The 13,633-nt window shown below is 47.4% G+C and overlaps 6 protein-coding genes across 6 annotated transcripts; 4 read left to right on the top strand and 2 right to left on the bottom strand.

The window, feature by feature from the left end:
* Positions 1 to 128: 128 nt before the first annotated feature.
* Positions 129 to 2,744, top strand: N7487_002342 (uncharacterized protein; the record flags this gene model as incomplete). Its single annotated transcript, XM_056870089.1, has 1 exon — positions 129 to 2,744. One exon carries the CDS (start codon positions 129 to 131, stop codon positions 2,742 to 2,744), a length of 2,616 nt encoding a protein of 871 aa, XP_056734873.1.
* An 894-nt stretch (positions 2,745 to 3,638) lies between these two features.
* N7487_002341 (uncharacterized protein) lies at positions 3,639 to 6,392 on the top strand (the record flags this gene model as incomplete). Its single annotated transcript, XM_056870088.1, has 1 exon — positions 3,639 to 6,392. One exon carries the CDS (start codon positions 3,639 to 3,641, stop codon positions 6,390 to 6,392), a length of 2,754 nt encoding a protein of 917 aa, XP_056734872.1.
* Positions 6,393 to 6,961: 569 nt separating this feature from the next.
* Positions 6,962 to 8,543, top strand: N7487_002340 (sugar porter family MFS transporter; the record flags this gene model as incomplete). The annotated part of the gene is made up of 3 exons (XM_056870087.1): positions 6,962 to 7,010; positions 7,073 to 7,522; positions 7,606 to 8,543. 3 exons carry the CDS (start codon positions 6,962 to 6,964, stop codon positions 8,541 to 8,543), a joined length of 1,437 nt encoding a protein of 478 aa, XP_056734871.1.
* Positions 8,544 to 9,623: 1,080 nt separating this feature from the next.
* Positions 9,624 to 11,088, top strand: N7487_002339 (putative C6 transcription factor; the record flags this gene model as incomplete). Its single annotated transcript, XM_056870086.1, has 2 exons — positions 9,624 to 10,727; positions 10,783 to 11,088. 2 exons carry the CDS (start codon positions 9,624 to 9,626, stop codon positions 11,086 to 11,088), a joined length of 1,410 nt encoding a protein of 469 aa, XP_056734870.1.
* A 604-nt stretch (positions 11,089 to 11,692) lies between these two features.
* Positions 11,693 to 12,052, bottom strand: N7487_002338 (uncharacterized protein; the record flags this gene model as incomplete). The annotated part of the gene is made up of 1 exon (XM_056870085.1): positions 11,693 to 12,052. One exon carries the CDS (start codon positions 12,050 to 12,052, stop codon positions 11,693 to 11,695), a length of 360 nt encoding a protein of 119 aa, XP_056734869.1.
* Positions 12,053 to 12,273: 221 nt separating this feature from the next.
* N7487_002337 (uncharacterized protein) lies at positions 12,274 to 12,543 on the bottom strand (the record flags this gene model as incomplete). The annotated part of the gene is made up of 1 exon (XM_056870084.1): positions 12,274 to 12,543. The coding sequence occupies one exon, from the start codon at positions 12,541 to 12,543 to the stop codon at positions 12,274 to 12,276; it is 270 nt and encodes an 89-aa protein (XP_056734868.1).
* Between the last annotated feature and the right edge of the window lie 1,090 nt (positions 12,544 to 13,633).

Below are 13,633 nucleotides of genomic sequence, written 5' to 3'. Positions count from 1 at the left end.
GTATTTACTTCCGAGACGCGGTGAATTTGACCCGAGAGGCGATAATACTCGGCTATCTTGCACCTAAATTCTTTCATTGACAACTCACACTGAGGCGCTCGAAGCACCCATCAACTTACTGTTTCACAATGCCGAAAGTTATCGATATACGCTTTGAGCATCATGAAGCGAGTGATATTGGCATAGGGGAAGATTGCCCGCGCATTTCATGGAGCTACATAGGCGAGGATCAGGATTGGATACAACAGTCTTACACCATCGAAATTTCGCGCCATGGGATCACGAACACCTATGACTCTAGTTCAAATCAATGCCTCTTTGTTCCGTGGCCTGAAACACCATTGCTGTCTACGGAAGTTGCCCTCGTTCGGGTTCGCGCTTCGGATGAGCGGGGGAACCTGACAGAGTGGTCTGACGTTGCAAAAGTTGAGGCTGGCCTGCTCCATCAGGAAGACTGGAAATGCCATCTGATTGAAGCCGAGTCCGCAGACTGGACGGAGAATTATCATCGGCCGACAATCTTCAGACGAGAATTCTCTCTTCGTCAACAAATCCGTCGGGCTCGTCTTTATATCACTTCTCATGGCATTTATACCGCTAAGCTGAATGGACGCTCGATTGGCGACCACGTTTTGTCACCGGGATGGACCAACTACAAGAACCGGCTCACATACCAAACATTCGATGTTTCCTCCCATGTGGGTACCGACCTCAACACACTCGATGTCACCGTTGCTCCAGGGTGGTACTGTGGGCGTCTTGGCTGGCGTGCTGGCAAGACGAATGTATACGGTTCCGCCCTTGGACTTATTGCTCTCCTCCAAGTTGAGTACGAGGATGGTGAGTCCATTGTGTTGGGAACAGACAGCGGTTGGCAATGGGGATATGGTCCAACACTCTCTTCCGAGCTGTATGACGGTGAAGTGTTCGACGCAAACCAGTCTTTGTCGCAGCTCACCCAGTGGGGGAATGTCACTTGCAAACCGATAATTGACCGCCTTGCATCTCCGGATGGTCCACCGATGAGGCGCACGCAAGAGATTCAACCTATTGCAATCTTGAAGAGTCCATCTGGCCAGTCTATCATCGACATGGGGCAAAACATGGTGGGTTGGCTCCGAATTAAGGTGGCTGGAGGTAGTGCAGGACACCAAATCCAGCTGCAATTCGTTGAGGCCTTGGAAAATGGGGAATGCGCCACCCGCACGTTGCGGGCTGCAAAGGCCCGAGACACTGTAATCTTGGGTAGCGATGGCACTCTCGAATGGGAGCCGAATTTCACGTTCCATGGTTTCCGGTACGTGGGAGTGGACAACTGGCCAGGTACCCTGACAACGGATTGCGTGAAGGGAATTGTGGTCCATACGGATATGACCAAAACAGGGTCTTTCTCGTGTTCGAATCCTCTGCTCAACAGACTTCATGAAAATATCATCTGGTCGATGCGAGGAAACTTTCTAGGAATACCGACCGACTGCCCACAGCGAGACGAACGACTGGGTTGGACTGGCGACATTAATGTCTTTGCCGACACAGGGAATTATCTCTACCGTACGGGAGGCATCCTGAAGACTTGGCTCGATGACCTCAAGTACGAACAGGAGGAGGCAGGAGGAATTGTACCGCTGGTGGTCCCAAATGTGATTGATGGCTTCGATCAAGATGCACATGCAATCTGGGGAGATGTCTCCGTGATGCTCCCTTGGTCCTTGTATCGAGCCACCGGCGACCGAGAGGTCCTATCTCGACAGTATACGAGTATGAAGGCCTGGTTGGATGTCATCCCACGTCGTGAAAATCTATTATGGAACTATACTGCCGACTGGAAACTTGGAGACTGGCTTGATCCTGCTGCTCCTCCTGATGACTGTGGAAAAGCAACCACCAACCCAACTTTCGTTTCGGATGCATTCCTCGCTCATATAACAACATTGATGACAGTCATCAGTGAGATCTTAGAGGAGAAGGCAGATGTACAGGCATACACGGTCGCGTCGGAGAAAATTCGATCCATCTTCGCCCACGAATACATCACCCCCGCTGGCCTTGTGGCCAATTGCACACAAACCGCGTTCGCTCTTGCAATGCAGTTTAATTTGATTCCATCCGAAAAGCAAGAATTATACGCTGGTCGCTACCTCTCTAGTATTATACTTGAAAGTAGCCGATACAAAATCGGCACAGGGTTCGCTGGTACCCCATACATCGGCCACGCTTTGTCCAAAGTTGGGCAAACAGATATATTCTACCGCATGCTCCTGTCTCGGAAAAATCCAAGTTGGCTATATCCTGTGACCATGGGTGCTACTACGATGTGGGAACGTTGGGATAGCTTACTTCCGGATGGATCCATCAATCCAGGAGAGATGACCAGCTTCAATCACTACGCCTTGGGGGCTGTTGGGAGCTGGATGCATAGTGTCATCCTCGGATTCCGCATCCAGGAAGCCGGCTGGAAGGGCATCAAGATCGAACCTGTCCCAGGAGGTGGTTTGAAATGGGCGGAAGGTGAATACCTGAGCGGATATGGAATGTACAGAGTTAGGTGGGTGATTATACAGGATTCAAAGACGCAGGATGAGAGTCTCTCGGTTGAGATTCAAGTCCCCCCCCAATACCACGGCGGACGTCAAGTTGCCGGGATCGGAGGATGTGAAACGTGTTGGATCAGGATTGCACAGATGGACAGCCCCATACAAGTCAACTCAATGGCCACCAGAGCCATTGTCTTTACCATTCGGTGAAAAAGAAACACTCCCTGTCGACGAGTCCCTTCCGTGTCCTTGGGATCCAAGCACGAAGTAATACAACAGAAACCATGTCATTTAGTGACTACGAATCTCATATACTGTTGAAATGGAATCCCAGAGCATTGAATCTTTCCCTGCAACTTTTCAATTGTTTAATGAATTTGTCCATTCCTATCTTGAGTTGCGTATGGAGTAAAAGCATGACGTAGAATTCATGTTACCTCTTGAGACAAAAAACAGCCTCCATAGGCCATGAGTAGATAACTTAGCTTATGTTCTAACGATATATAAGAATATTGTGTTACTTCCAATCTCTAATCCCCAGTTGGGAGACGCACGTTCCAGACTATCCCGTGTCTGCGGAGTTCAACAATATGCCTCTTCCTAGGATACCCTGGAATGAACACGAATGCTTTCATTTTCGCTAACTGAAGAGAAAGTTACTGCCGAGATTGCAGCCCGGTAGCGCACCGAATACCGATACTTTATTCCCGACATAACTAGGCCTGCGCTAGCACTCGGGGCCCCAATTTATAAAGTTCCAAGGCCACCCCACAACGGCGGCGTTTTCTGTCTCTGATTGGTAGGTCGCCGCTGTCTTGCGGTCTCCACTTTTATGGATACATAGTTGACTCAGGTGACCTTTGTTCCAATGTTCCTCTCTCCCCATGGGACTTACTCGTCTAGTTGACCGGTCTGGGGTATTTTGCGGGGTTCCTCGGTATAAGTAACACCGAGTATTGCAATGTTTTGTCTAGCTCGGATATCCCGATTGTGTCGGCCGGTGGTGGCGTTTGAAACATCTGACCCTTCTTGATGGGTTTGAACATTTTGATATTGACCTTTCAATAATTCACTCACTTCTATTCTCAGACGCCGCATGACACCATGCATATTTCTCGATATGGCATCCATGGTTTCCATGAAGTACTAGGAATCGACACTGATGAGATCCGCTTCTACTGGGCAATTGAGAGCGAAGACCAAGATGCGACTCAACACGCCTATCGCATTGTGGTGACAACCGATGTCAAAGAACTTGAATCAAACATACCAGCTGTTTCCAAGCTGGTCTGGGACTCTGAGCGCGTTGAGAGCAAGGAACAAAGAAACATCCTCTGCAAGCCCTCCAACGGCTTCAAATCTACTACGAGTCACTTTTGGAGAATCACAGTGTGGGATCAGAACAACAATGTCTACCATAGCTCAATTGGCCACTTCTTCACGGCATACCCGCGGTCTCATCTTCTACCGCCTTATAGCATGAACCAGACATACATGCCTCACACCAGTCTGATTTTCAAGTCCTGGTTCGAAAACGAGGCAGATCGCTGGAAGGCGGTTTGGATCGGTGATGGAGGCGACAAGCCCATCTATCTCAGGAAATCCTTCGAACTGGCCCAAAAACCAGCTCGGGCTATTTTGTTCGCCTCGGGACTCGGCCATTTCAATATGTCGGTGAATGGACAGCCTGCTTCCGACCATCGACTCGACCCTGGTTGGACCAATTATCACCGCCGTGTCCAGTTTACGTCCTATGACGTGTCAGACCATCTTGGTGCAGGGCAGAATTCCCTAGGTGTTCATCTGGGTAACGGCTTCTATGCTGGAGACAAGGGTGGCGATGATCGCTTCTTCTGGCCCATGTACGAAGATAACACATACGTCCGGTACGGGAATGAACTTTGCTTCTTTGGTGAATTGCATCTTTTCTACGAGGACGGCGAGCACACTGTTCTCATCTCCGATGCCTCGTGGAAAGTGAAGAAGAGCGCTACCACACTGGCTAACATCTATGCCTCCGAGAATCATGATCGACGTCTTTACCCTTCAGGCTGGGACTCTGCCAGTTTCAATGATACTGAATGGGCGCCGGCTAAGCCTCTAACCGGCCCGAGAGGACATCTTTATTACCAGACCCAGCCTCCAGTCGTTCTCCATGAAACCTTCGAGCCGGTAAAGATTCACAGCCCCAAGAAGGGGATTGTTTGTTATGACCTGGGTCAGAATGCATCTATCATGGTCAAAATCGAAGTCGAAGGTGCGGCGGGATCAGAGATTCTCGTTCGATACTCTGAGACTGTTAGAGAAGATGGCACTGTTTTAATGCCCGATCCGCTGTTCAAGGAGTTCGAGACCGGGGTCTTTTCCAGAATCATCTTGTCTGGTAATGGCCAGCCTGAAATATGGACACCAGACTTCAGCTTTACGAGTGCTAGATACATCCAAGTAGAGGGTGTCTCTTTGAATGCAGGTGACGGATTGCCCGTCATTCATTCTGCGGTTGGTCGCCATATTTCCTCGGCGGCTAGAAAGCTCGGAACTATGACAACCGACAAAGACGATGTCAACTCGTTGCTAAATGCCCTATATTGGTCTTTTAGCAGCAATCTCTTCAGCTATCACACAGATTGCCCGCAGATCGAGAAGTTTGGTTGGCTTGAAGTCACACATCTGCTGGCTCCGGCTACACAATATATTCGCGACATGGAAAGCTTGTACACCAAAATTCTTGATGATATCCTGGACAGCCAAGAGCCTAGTGGTCTCGTGCCAACAATGGCACCCGAGATCCGCTATATGTGTGGTCCTCTGCATGACACCATCACCTGGGGCTGTGCGCTGTGCCTGCTTCCGGATATCCTGCGACAGTACTATGGATCTACACACGTTATCCCAAAGGTGTACCCTGCTGCAGTTCGATATATGGAATACATGCAGACCAAAGAGCGCAAGGGTGGACTGATTGAGCACGGACTCGGCGACTGGGGCCGAGGAATCGCCTTCGGCAACAACCAAGCAAACATCGAGACAGCGGTCTACTACCGTTGCCTCCAGTGCGTTGAGATGATGGCACGTGAGCTTGGCAGACTTGAAGAAGCAGAGAGGTTCAAACAGTGGTCTGCTCGTATCTACGACACCTACAACCGCCATCTCCTGGTGACCGATGACCCGTCGCGCCCCTACGCATATTACACATCACTCGACAACTACCCAGAAAGGGACCGTGACGCAATCGCCCAAGCAATGGCGTTGCAATTTGGTCTTGTGCCTGCCAAGCACCACAGCGACGTGATGGCCGCTTTCTTAGATGATGTAGCCGATGGCAAGATTCGCGCTGGTGAAATTGGTCTACGCTTCCTCTTTAACACGCTGGCTGATGCGAAGCGTCCGGATCTTGTTCTGCAAATGGCAAGACAGGAGGAGCACCCATCCTACATGCGTTTTTTGCGCCGTGGAGAGACAACGCTGCTGGAGTTCTGGCAGGATGAATGTCGTAGCAAGTGCCATGACATGCTGGGCACAATCTACGAATGGTTCTATGCTGCTGTGCTTGGGTTGAAGCCTATTTCAGAGGCGTACCGGACTTTCGAAGTTGATCCTCCTTACGAGTCTGAATTCAACCATGTTAAAGGATCCGTTGATTCTCCATATGGTTTGATTGCCATTGAGTTCATGCGCACGGATGATAATTCGATAAAATTGGACCTTCAAGTGCCATTTGGGACTACTGCTACTGTCAAGCTCCCGCTCGATATGAAGCAGGCTGAGGTTGGCTTTGGAAAAGGACAAAGGAAATTCATCGACGGGAGAGAGTTGGAGCTCAGCCATGGACTGTACACTGTATTCATTCAGCTATAGCGAACTTAGAATCATAACTTTATTTCTAGACATATACAGAGCCATATCAAATATAGTCTTCTGCAAATCTCCATATACTCTATTGACCTAGTCCTATATGCTTCCTTACAATCCGAATGCCTTCATGTTTATGGGACCCCAAAATACTGACCAAAACGCCAAGATTCTTTCCCCCCCCGGGCTCCTAACCAACGGGGTAGGACCCAGCCGAGGCTTGCAGGCAACTATTGTCACCTTGGTCTTGGATATTCTGGTAGAACGGCTCAATTCTTCGGGAAAAATCAGACCGAAGGTCCCCATCTTTTTGACTTCTAAATTTTGCTTGGCCCTTTGGATGGCAAAGCCTGTACTCTGTAGACCACACAACACAAGCCTTCCCCATATTTTTGAACCTCAACACAATGCAACAAAGGAGGACTAGATCATTTAAGGTCTAGCTCCATTATTGCTTCGGTTCCCTATATAATATGCCCGGAGTTTCCCTACTGGGTATACTGCAATATTATGCCTAAACTGTGTCATCCTTTGGCTGTCGTTTTAAAGGCGAATTTCTCATCACTTCCGATAATATGCCTAAACTTAAGACTTTATTGAGTGCCGTGTTTCTGGCTACTGGAGGTCAGCATTGCACACCAACATAGTTTCACAGAATGGAGCAACACATTAACGTTCTATATCAGGTTTCCTCTTCGGCTATGACAGTGGTATCATCACATCAACCATCGGCCAAACTGAATTCATCAAATACTTCTCTGAACCAAATGACAGCGTAACCGGCGGTATCGTCTCTTCATTCCAAGGCGGCGCCATCTTAGGCACAATTATCAACATCTTCACTGGTGATCGGCTGGGCCGGAGGTGGTCTGTCTTTGTTGGCTCTTGTATATCATGCTTTGGGTGTGCGTTGCAGGCCGGTTCTATCAATTTGGTTATGCTCATCATTGGCCGCTTTATTGCCGGCGTTGCAGTTGGCATGCTTACTTCTGTTATCCCCATGTATGCTGGTGAGATTGCCGAGGCTTCTTCGCGTGGTATGATGTCCGGTCTGTTGCAATGGATGTTAAGTTGGGGATTCCTTTGTGCTCAATGGCTGGGGTATGGATGTTCTTTCAATAACACCGCCTTCCAGTGTAAGTGGACCCTCCTAATCTTGATGTTAAGCCCAAGTCGATTTTACCGCATATTTAGCTTCATACTGATACATGCTTTCTAGGGCGCTTCCCTCTTGCTTTCCAATGCGTCCCCGGTCTGGCCCTAGCCAGCGGTGTCCTCTTCTTGAACGAATCCCCGCGTTGGTTGATGGAAAAGGACCGCCACGAGGATGCTCTTGTTTCACTCCAAAATCTACACGGCGACGGTACACCAGAGACAGCGCAGTATATTGAGTTGGAGTTACAAGAGATAAGGGAGACCATCCAGGCTGAGCGCTTGCACACAGCAATCACCTTGACTTCGATCCTGCGCAAGCCCTCTTGGCGCCGCCGTCTCATCCTCGGCTGTGGCATACAGGCCTTCGGTGTCTTATCCGGAATTAACGTGATCAATTACTATGGAACTCGCATCTATGCAACGCTTGGATTTGACACACAAATGTCTCTCATGATCATCGGAATCTCCGGTGCCCTGTCCATTGTATACTGCACTGGAGGTCTATGGGCATTGGAGCGCGTGGGCCGTATCAAGCCTCTCATTTTCTCTGCTGCGGGAATGGCCGGCGCACTAGTCTGCAATGCTGCCATGTCCCAGCACTGGGATGATGGAAACCAGAACCAGCTCCGAGCTATGGTGGCTATGAACTTCGTGTTCAATTTCTTCTATACATTCATCGGTATCATTTCTTGGGTTTATCCAGCCGAGATCTTCCCCGTCGATATTCGTAACCAGGGTAATTCGATCACCACGTTCACCAACTGGACTCTCAACCTTGTGCTCGCCCAGGTCTCGCCAAATGCCTTGTCTTCAATTGGCTTCTCTTACTTCTATGTCTTCTTTGTCTTCAACTTGATTGCTATGCTTTGCTACATCTTCTTCTTCCCTGAGACACAAGGCAAGACTCTGGAGCAGATGGATTCCTTGTTTGGTGATGAGATGAGTGCTGAGAATGAGAAAAAGGGGATTGAAGCGGTCATGGTGGAGGATGTGAGAAAGTGATGCAGAAGATTATTCAAGATAGGCTGTACTTCCTTAGGATGATGCCTGAGCCCCAATCTAATATATCATGTTGAGTTCTTCGATGCGGAACACATGAACGAGAAGAAAAGCTTTTATCTCTTGAGACGTAGCCAAAATGCCTCTGTTTTTTGATCTGGGTCCTTTTAAATTCAAAACTAGCTGTCTCTCAAGGTGGAGCATTAATCAGTTCTACGTGTGAAACCCTTGATATAATGAATGTGCTTTTCGATACCCTTTTCTAGCTGGAGACCCATTTTTTGCATTGGCAGTTTCATTCTCCCTATACCTAAAAGACTATTTGCACATTCTAGAGTAACTGGCTATAAATATAATCTTAACTATTACATCAATCGTATTCCTTATTCAACTAGCTGTCTCATAATGTTGAAATCATGTATGTTTTGCATTGTGGTGTAGATATATATCTCGATTTATGTTGTTTAAGTTGAAATATATACTTGGTGTGGGTGTGTGGTGTGTGAAAGCAAGGAGCACTACCTTGTAAACTAGATCAGCCAGTATGTTTTTATTATTCCTTCCCTTCACAACCTTAGCTGTACACCTTAGTTGTACAAGGGTATGTTGAACTTTAGAGGTTTAGAAGCTCTGGTTTTCTGTTAGTCAAAAAGACCCCCATAGAAAACCATTCTGTCGCCCCTGACCGCCGAGCTCTACTGCTGTCAGAACCGAGCGCCTCACTAATGTACAGGTGCACCCATGGACTTTCTTTTATCTCTGGCATTATGGCTGACACCCATCCCAAAAGATCAAGAGCTGGAGCCTGCGTCAACTGCCGGTAGGTTTTGGCTCGTCTACAATTGACATGATTTAGGCTAAATATAAAATTTCAGCACACGCAAAAGACGGTGCAGTCCAGTAGGTGATGGGCGTGGTTGCAAATTATGCCGGTCTCTCTCTATTCCATGCGGCCTCGACAATCCTTATGTTGTCTCCAGCCCATCAAATGGTCCCCAAGAGACGACTCTCCTAATCACTCGGGAGATATTTCATGATCTGGTTCGCCTATACTTTCGTTTCATTCACAACGTACTTCATACCATGATCCATGAAGCAAGGTTTATGCAGCAATTTCATGAGGGCACAGCTCCCATGATGCATGTTTATGCTATGTGTGCACTTGCTGCTAGGTTTTCCAACAACCCCGTCTTTCATGGCATCACCCGTGGCTCGCGGGGGAAAATTTACATCTCCGAAGCTGTGAATCTCGCTCAACAGTCTATCATTACCCCAAGCCTAGAATCAGTGCAAGGCCTGGTCTTGATTGGCTACTTCTACGGCGGAGAAGGTGACACGAAAGCAAAGCATGTGTATATTGGTATCGCTAGGTTACATGCAGAAACCTTGTCGCTCTGGGCTGTGCCCCAGGATCGCAGTCCCCTATGTCAAGAGGAATATCGTCGCACATTGCTTTCCGTGAATATCGGCAGTGCTTGGTCAGCAACAGATATATCAATCGAACCTATAACATTAAATCGCGGCCCAAACGTCAAAATTCTCGAATTTGACGATGCGGCTTTCCAAAGTCTCGACCCAGAGCTGGTACAAGGAACATCACTTTTCCCTCCACCCACATACAATATGTGGGCTTGTATGGCAAAGACACTCGACATATTTAACAAGACTAGTTTACTCCTGCAACGGATGAGCCAAGGGTTGGTTGGTTTCGATAATTATTGCCAGGAGGCGGCTGTATTGGAAGTCCGCCTTGATCAATGGGAGGAAAATCTACCCTCAAATCTAACCTATACCGCGGAAAACATTATGTGCTCTGTGAAGCACCGGCTTGGTCGGACGTTCCTGGCAATGCATATTGGCTACCACCACTTTCGCCAAATGCTATTTTTCCCCTTTCTCGACGCACACAGGGATAAAAATACTACAAAGCTTGCAGAAAGGTCCACTCAATGCAAACGAAGTGCAAATATCATATCAGAAATTTTACGGCATAGCACAGACATCGAAGATTGCGATTTGAATTGTTTCCTATATGGGCATATCGCTGTGATCAGCTCATGCGTTCACCTTCATACTCTGCTCTTCGGTGATAATGCCGAGTCGCTTTCCATCGCACGACAATGGCTACTCCTGAACTTCAAATATTTAATGGATATCAAATCATATTGGCCCGTGGTTGATCACTCTGTAAGATTTTTACCTTTCGCTTGTTTTATGAAAATACAACTGACCACATTAATAGGTGGCACGCCTTCGCGAGTTCCAGAATTGCTGCCGGGATTCCATATCAGACCCATTTGCCCTGGATAACTGGATGGCCCGTTTTCTGACCGAGCACTCTTCCTATCTCTCCAGGCGCCAAACAGCCACGTTTCAGCCCTCTGGGTTGGGTCCAGGGAGTACCACAGCGCGCAGTTTGTATGCAGAATCTCACTTGTCTGACGTAGAGACTGGTTCTGAGGCAAATGATCTATCCGATTTGCTATATGATCAACGAGTAACGAGCGAGGGTCTTGTCAATAATGCGATTGACTGGTTGCTTGAATGATCATTCCATAGGAAATATGTAAATAACCGAAACTATGCCACCTTAATCTCACTCAATATTAGTCTGGAGATTGTAGGTCAACTCAAAAGATTTCGAACATTTGAACGTTGAACCAATATTTCTATGTTTAATTAATAAGTCCCCGAGGACACGTAGTTCTCCATATCGACAAAGAGTAGAATGGATTTCCCTCAAGACAAAGATCGAGGTATGGTCCGGTTCTGTTGTCTGTGCCAGCGAATGTACACTGCAGAGTGGAATAGTCCTTTTCAGCCTAGAGAAGTAATATTCGCGAACCTGTAAATATAATTTATGTCATGTGCTGATAAGTCTGTCTTACAGTATGCGTGATCTGGTCCTCGGCGTCTCGCTGAGCTTGTGTAAGAGCCTCCTGGAGGTTTTCTTTTTCCGCCTGGGTGCCATTTAAACCTCTTGGGATTTCCATAGGAACAGATTCACCTACATCAAATCCGGCAAGGAACTTTGGTACTAACTGCTTCTGCCACTGCCGGCGTCCCAATTCTGTTGTGACGTCGTGGCCGCTGTACCACAACCGCTGCTGCTGCGGAGAGACAAATTTCTTCTGCGTCACAGTTTTGGCCTTTTAAGATAAAGTTGGTTTTATGGTGACAGCTTTATCGAGACTGTGAGCGGTGTCTGATTCATCGATCATGCTGGTCGATACCCAGGCCGTTCGCAGAGATTCCACCATAGTATCTGGAAGGATACCACACTCGTAAATCCTTCCTTCAGCAAACTTTCGTGCTCGAATCACCACATAAATTTGAAATTCAATGTTGGCAGCATCGGAAAATGCACTCTTTACCTCATCCCATTCCCCGGCCATGACATCGTAGAATAACTCTTCACCAACTGGCCCATTGTGGTAATGCAGTGCCACTGTATGAAGGTTCAGGCCAAGCTCTCGGCAGTTGAACATGACACAAATGTAATCCCGGAACATGGCGATTGATGTGAATACCCGAGGTTCTTGAGACATATTGCACTTCGAGGTGGGGACTTTCAGTCCCTTTTCTTCAGCTGCCTCAAGTGCCACATTCAGTTTCCCCTTCTGGGGAAAACTTATTGCTTCGAAGCCATATATGTGATAGCAATCGGATGATACTTTTGGTCAGATTTGTCATACGAAAATTGACTCTTTGCCTCTTCTTTGGGAGCTTGCATTCATGAGAGCAGATTGTGATCATTGACCAAGGGAGCATTTCTGATGGCCTCAGTTGTTGCAACACGAGCCCATCCAACCTTTGGTGTGCCTTGGAGCCAACTAAAGTACTTGAGAAGCCCCCAGCAACGATTGAACTTTTCCAGCCTGTTCTCATGCTTATTCACAGGATCAAGCTTGATCTTAGAGAAGATGTTTTGTGCACCGTGGTCAGGGTATCTGCAACCTCTGCCACTGGCTATTTCGCCCTGTGCCGTTTTATTCTCAGCCATGTTTTGAGCTGGGGAATTGGTATTGTATTTGTCAAGAAGTGATATCATCCGAAGGTAACACCATACAGCACGTAGCTGTCACTGTCCTTTTGCAATGTCGTCACTGGCATCGGTTGGAGTGGCCAGAGTATTGTGCGTGATTGAGGTAATGCTGGCAAGGCTATCCCAGCGTTAATGGGCCAGTCGAAATGAACTTTTCTTCTGCATTTGGGCTGCATTTTCGTTGAACAAAGGCCACAGGACGAGGATTGGCCAGGAAATCATCAGTCGTCGTAGATCCTCCACCTTCTTAAAGCCAACGTAGCCAGCAAGTAGTATTTCCTGACCTTCAGTCTTTAGCTAATTTCCTTTGTCTAGTTCGATGGGACGGGCTTCAAGGACGGATTTGGACAGATGTTGGAGTAAGACGCTGCCGTTTGTGCTGGGAAGTCTGGGTTTCAGGTGTCTGTTGTTCATGGTTAGGACATGTACTTCTTCAAGGGGACTTTTGGGATCTCACTGTAGCTGGGAGTGTCTTTTCGGAAGGCTTTCCTTTCGATGAGACTCTTTGTGGACAGATGGTAAGATCAAAGGTATGGCAAAAGACGAACTTGAGAATTGATGGGTATTTTAAATCACGAAAGAGGAGGTTGACTAGTAGGACCTCGAGCGAGAGAAGCACTGCCTACTAGGTATAATTGTGGTGTAAAGACGGTGAACCGACGATTAAAGGATCAGGAAGCACGAGGAAGGTTGAGTAAATATTAGAGATGTAGAGTTTTTGTATGGGATCAAAAGCTTTATTTTCACATATGGAGACATGTAAACCCTCAGAAATATCCACTCATAACAATTCCATAGTTTTACCAAAATACTTTCACTCACTAGCGTAGGGTTGGTGTGTTGGCGTAAGGTCTAGGATGATACTTATTCTACAGATCTCAGGAATTGAAGACAAAGGCAGTGAGTATATTTTCATCTATTCATAAACATTGAAGGGAACAAGAACGATCTACATCATAACCGTTTGCCATTAGAACAAGATAAAAAAGTGGCCAACGATTAAAGCCGATGGAAATCTTTAGGTCCATGAAACATCTCTTAAAAAGGT

This window comes from Penicillium crustosum (genome assembly GCF_028827405.1).
Source record: "Penicillium crustosum strain IBT 35664 chromosome Unknown utg000001l_segment0_segment0, whole genome shotgun sequence".
NCBI lineage: Eukaryota > Fungi > Ascomycota > Eurotiomycetes > Eurotiales > Aspergillaceae > Penicillium > Penicillium crustosum.
Note: the sequence above shows the minus strand (reverse complement) of the source record. Positions and strands in the feature narration are given on the sequence as shown.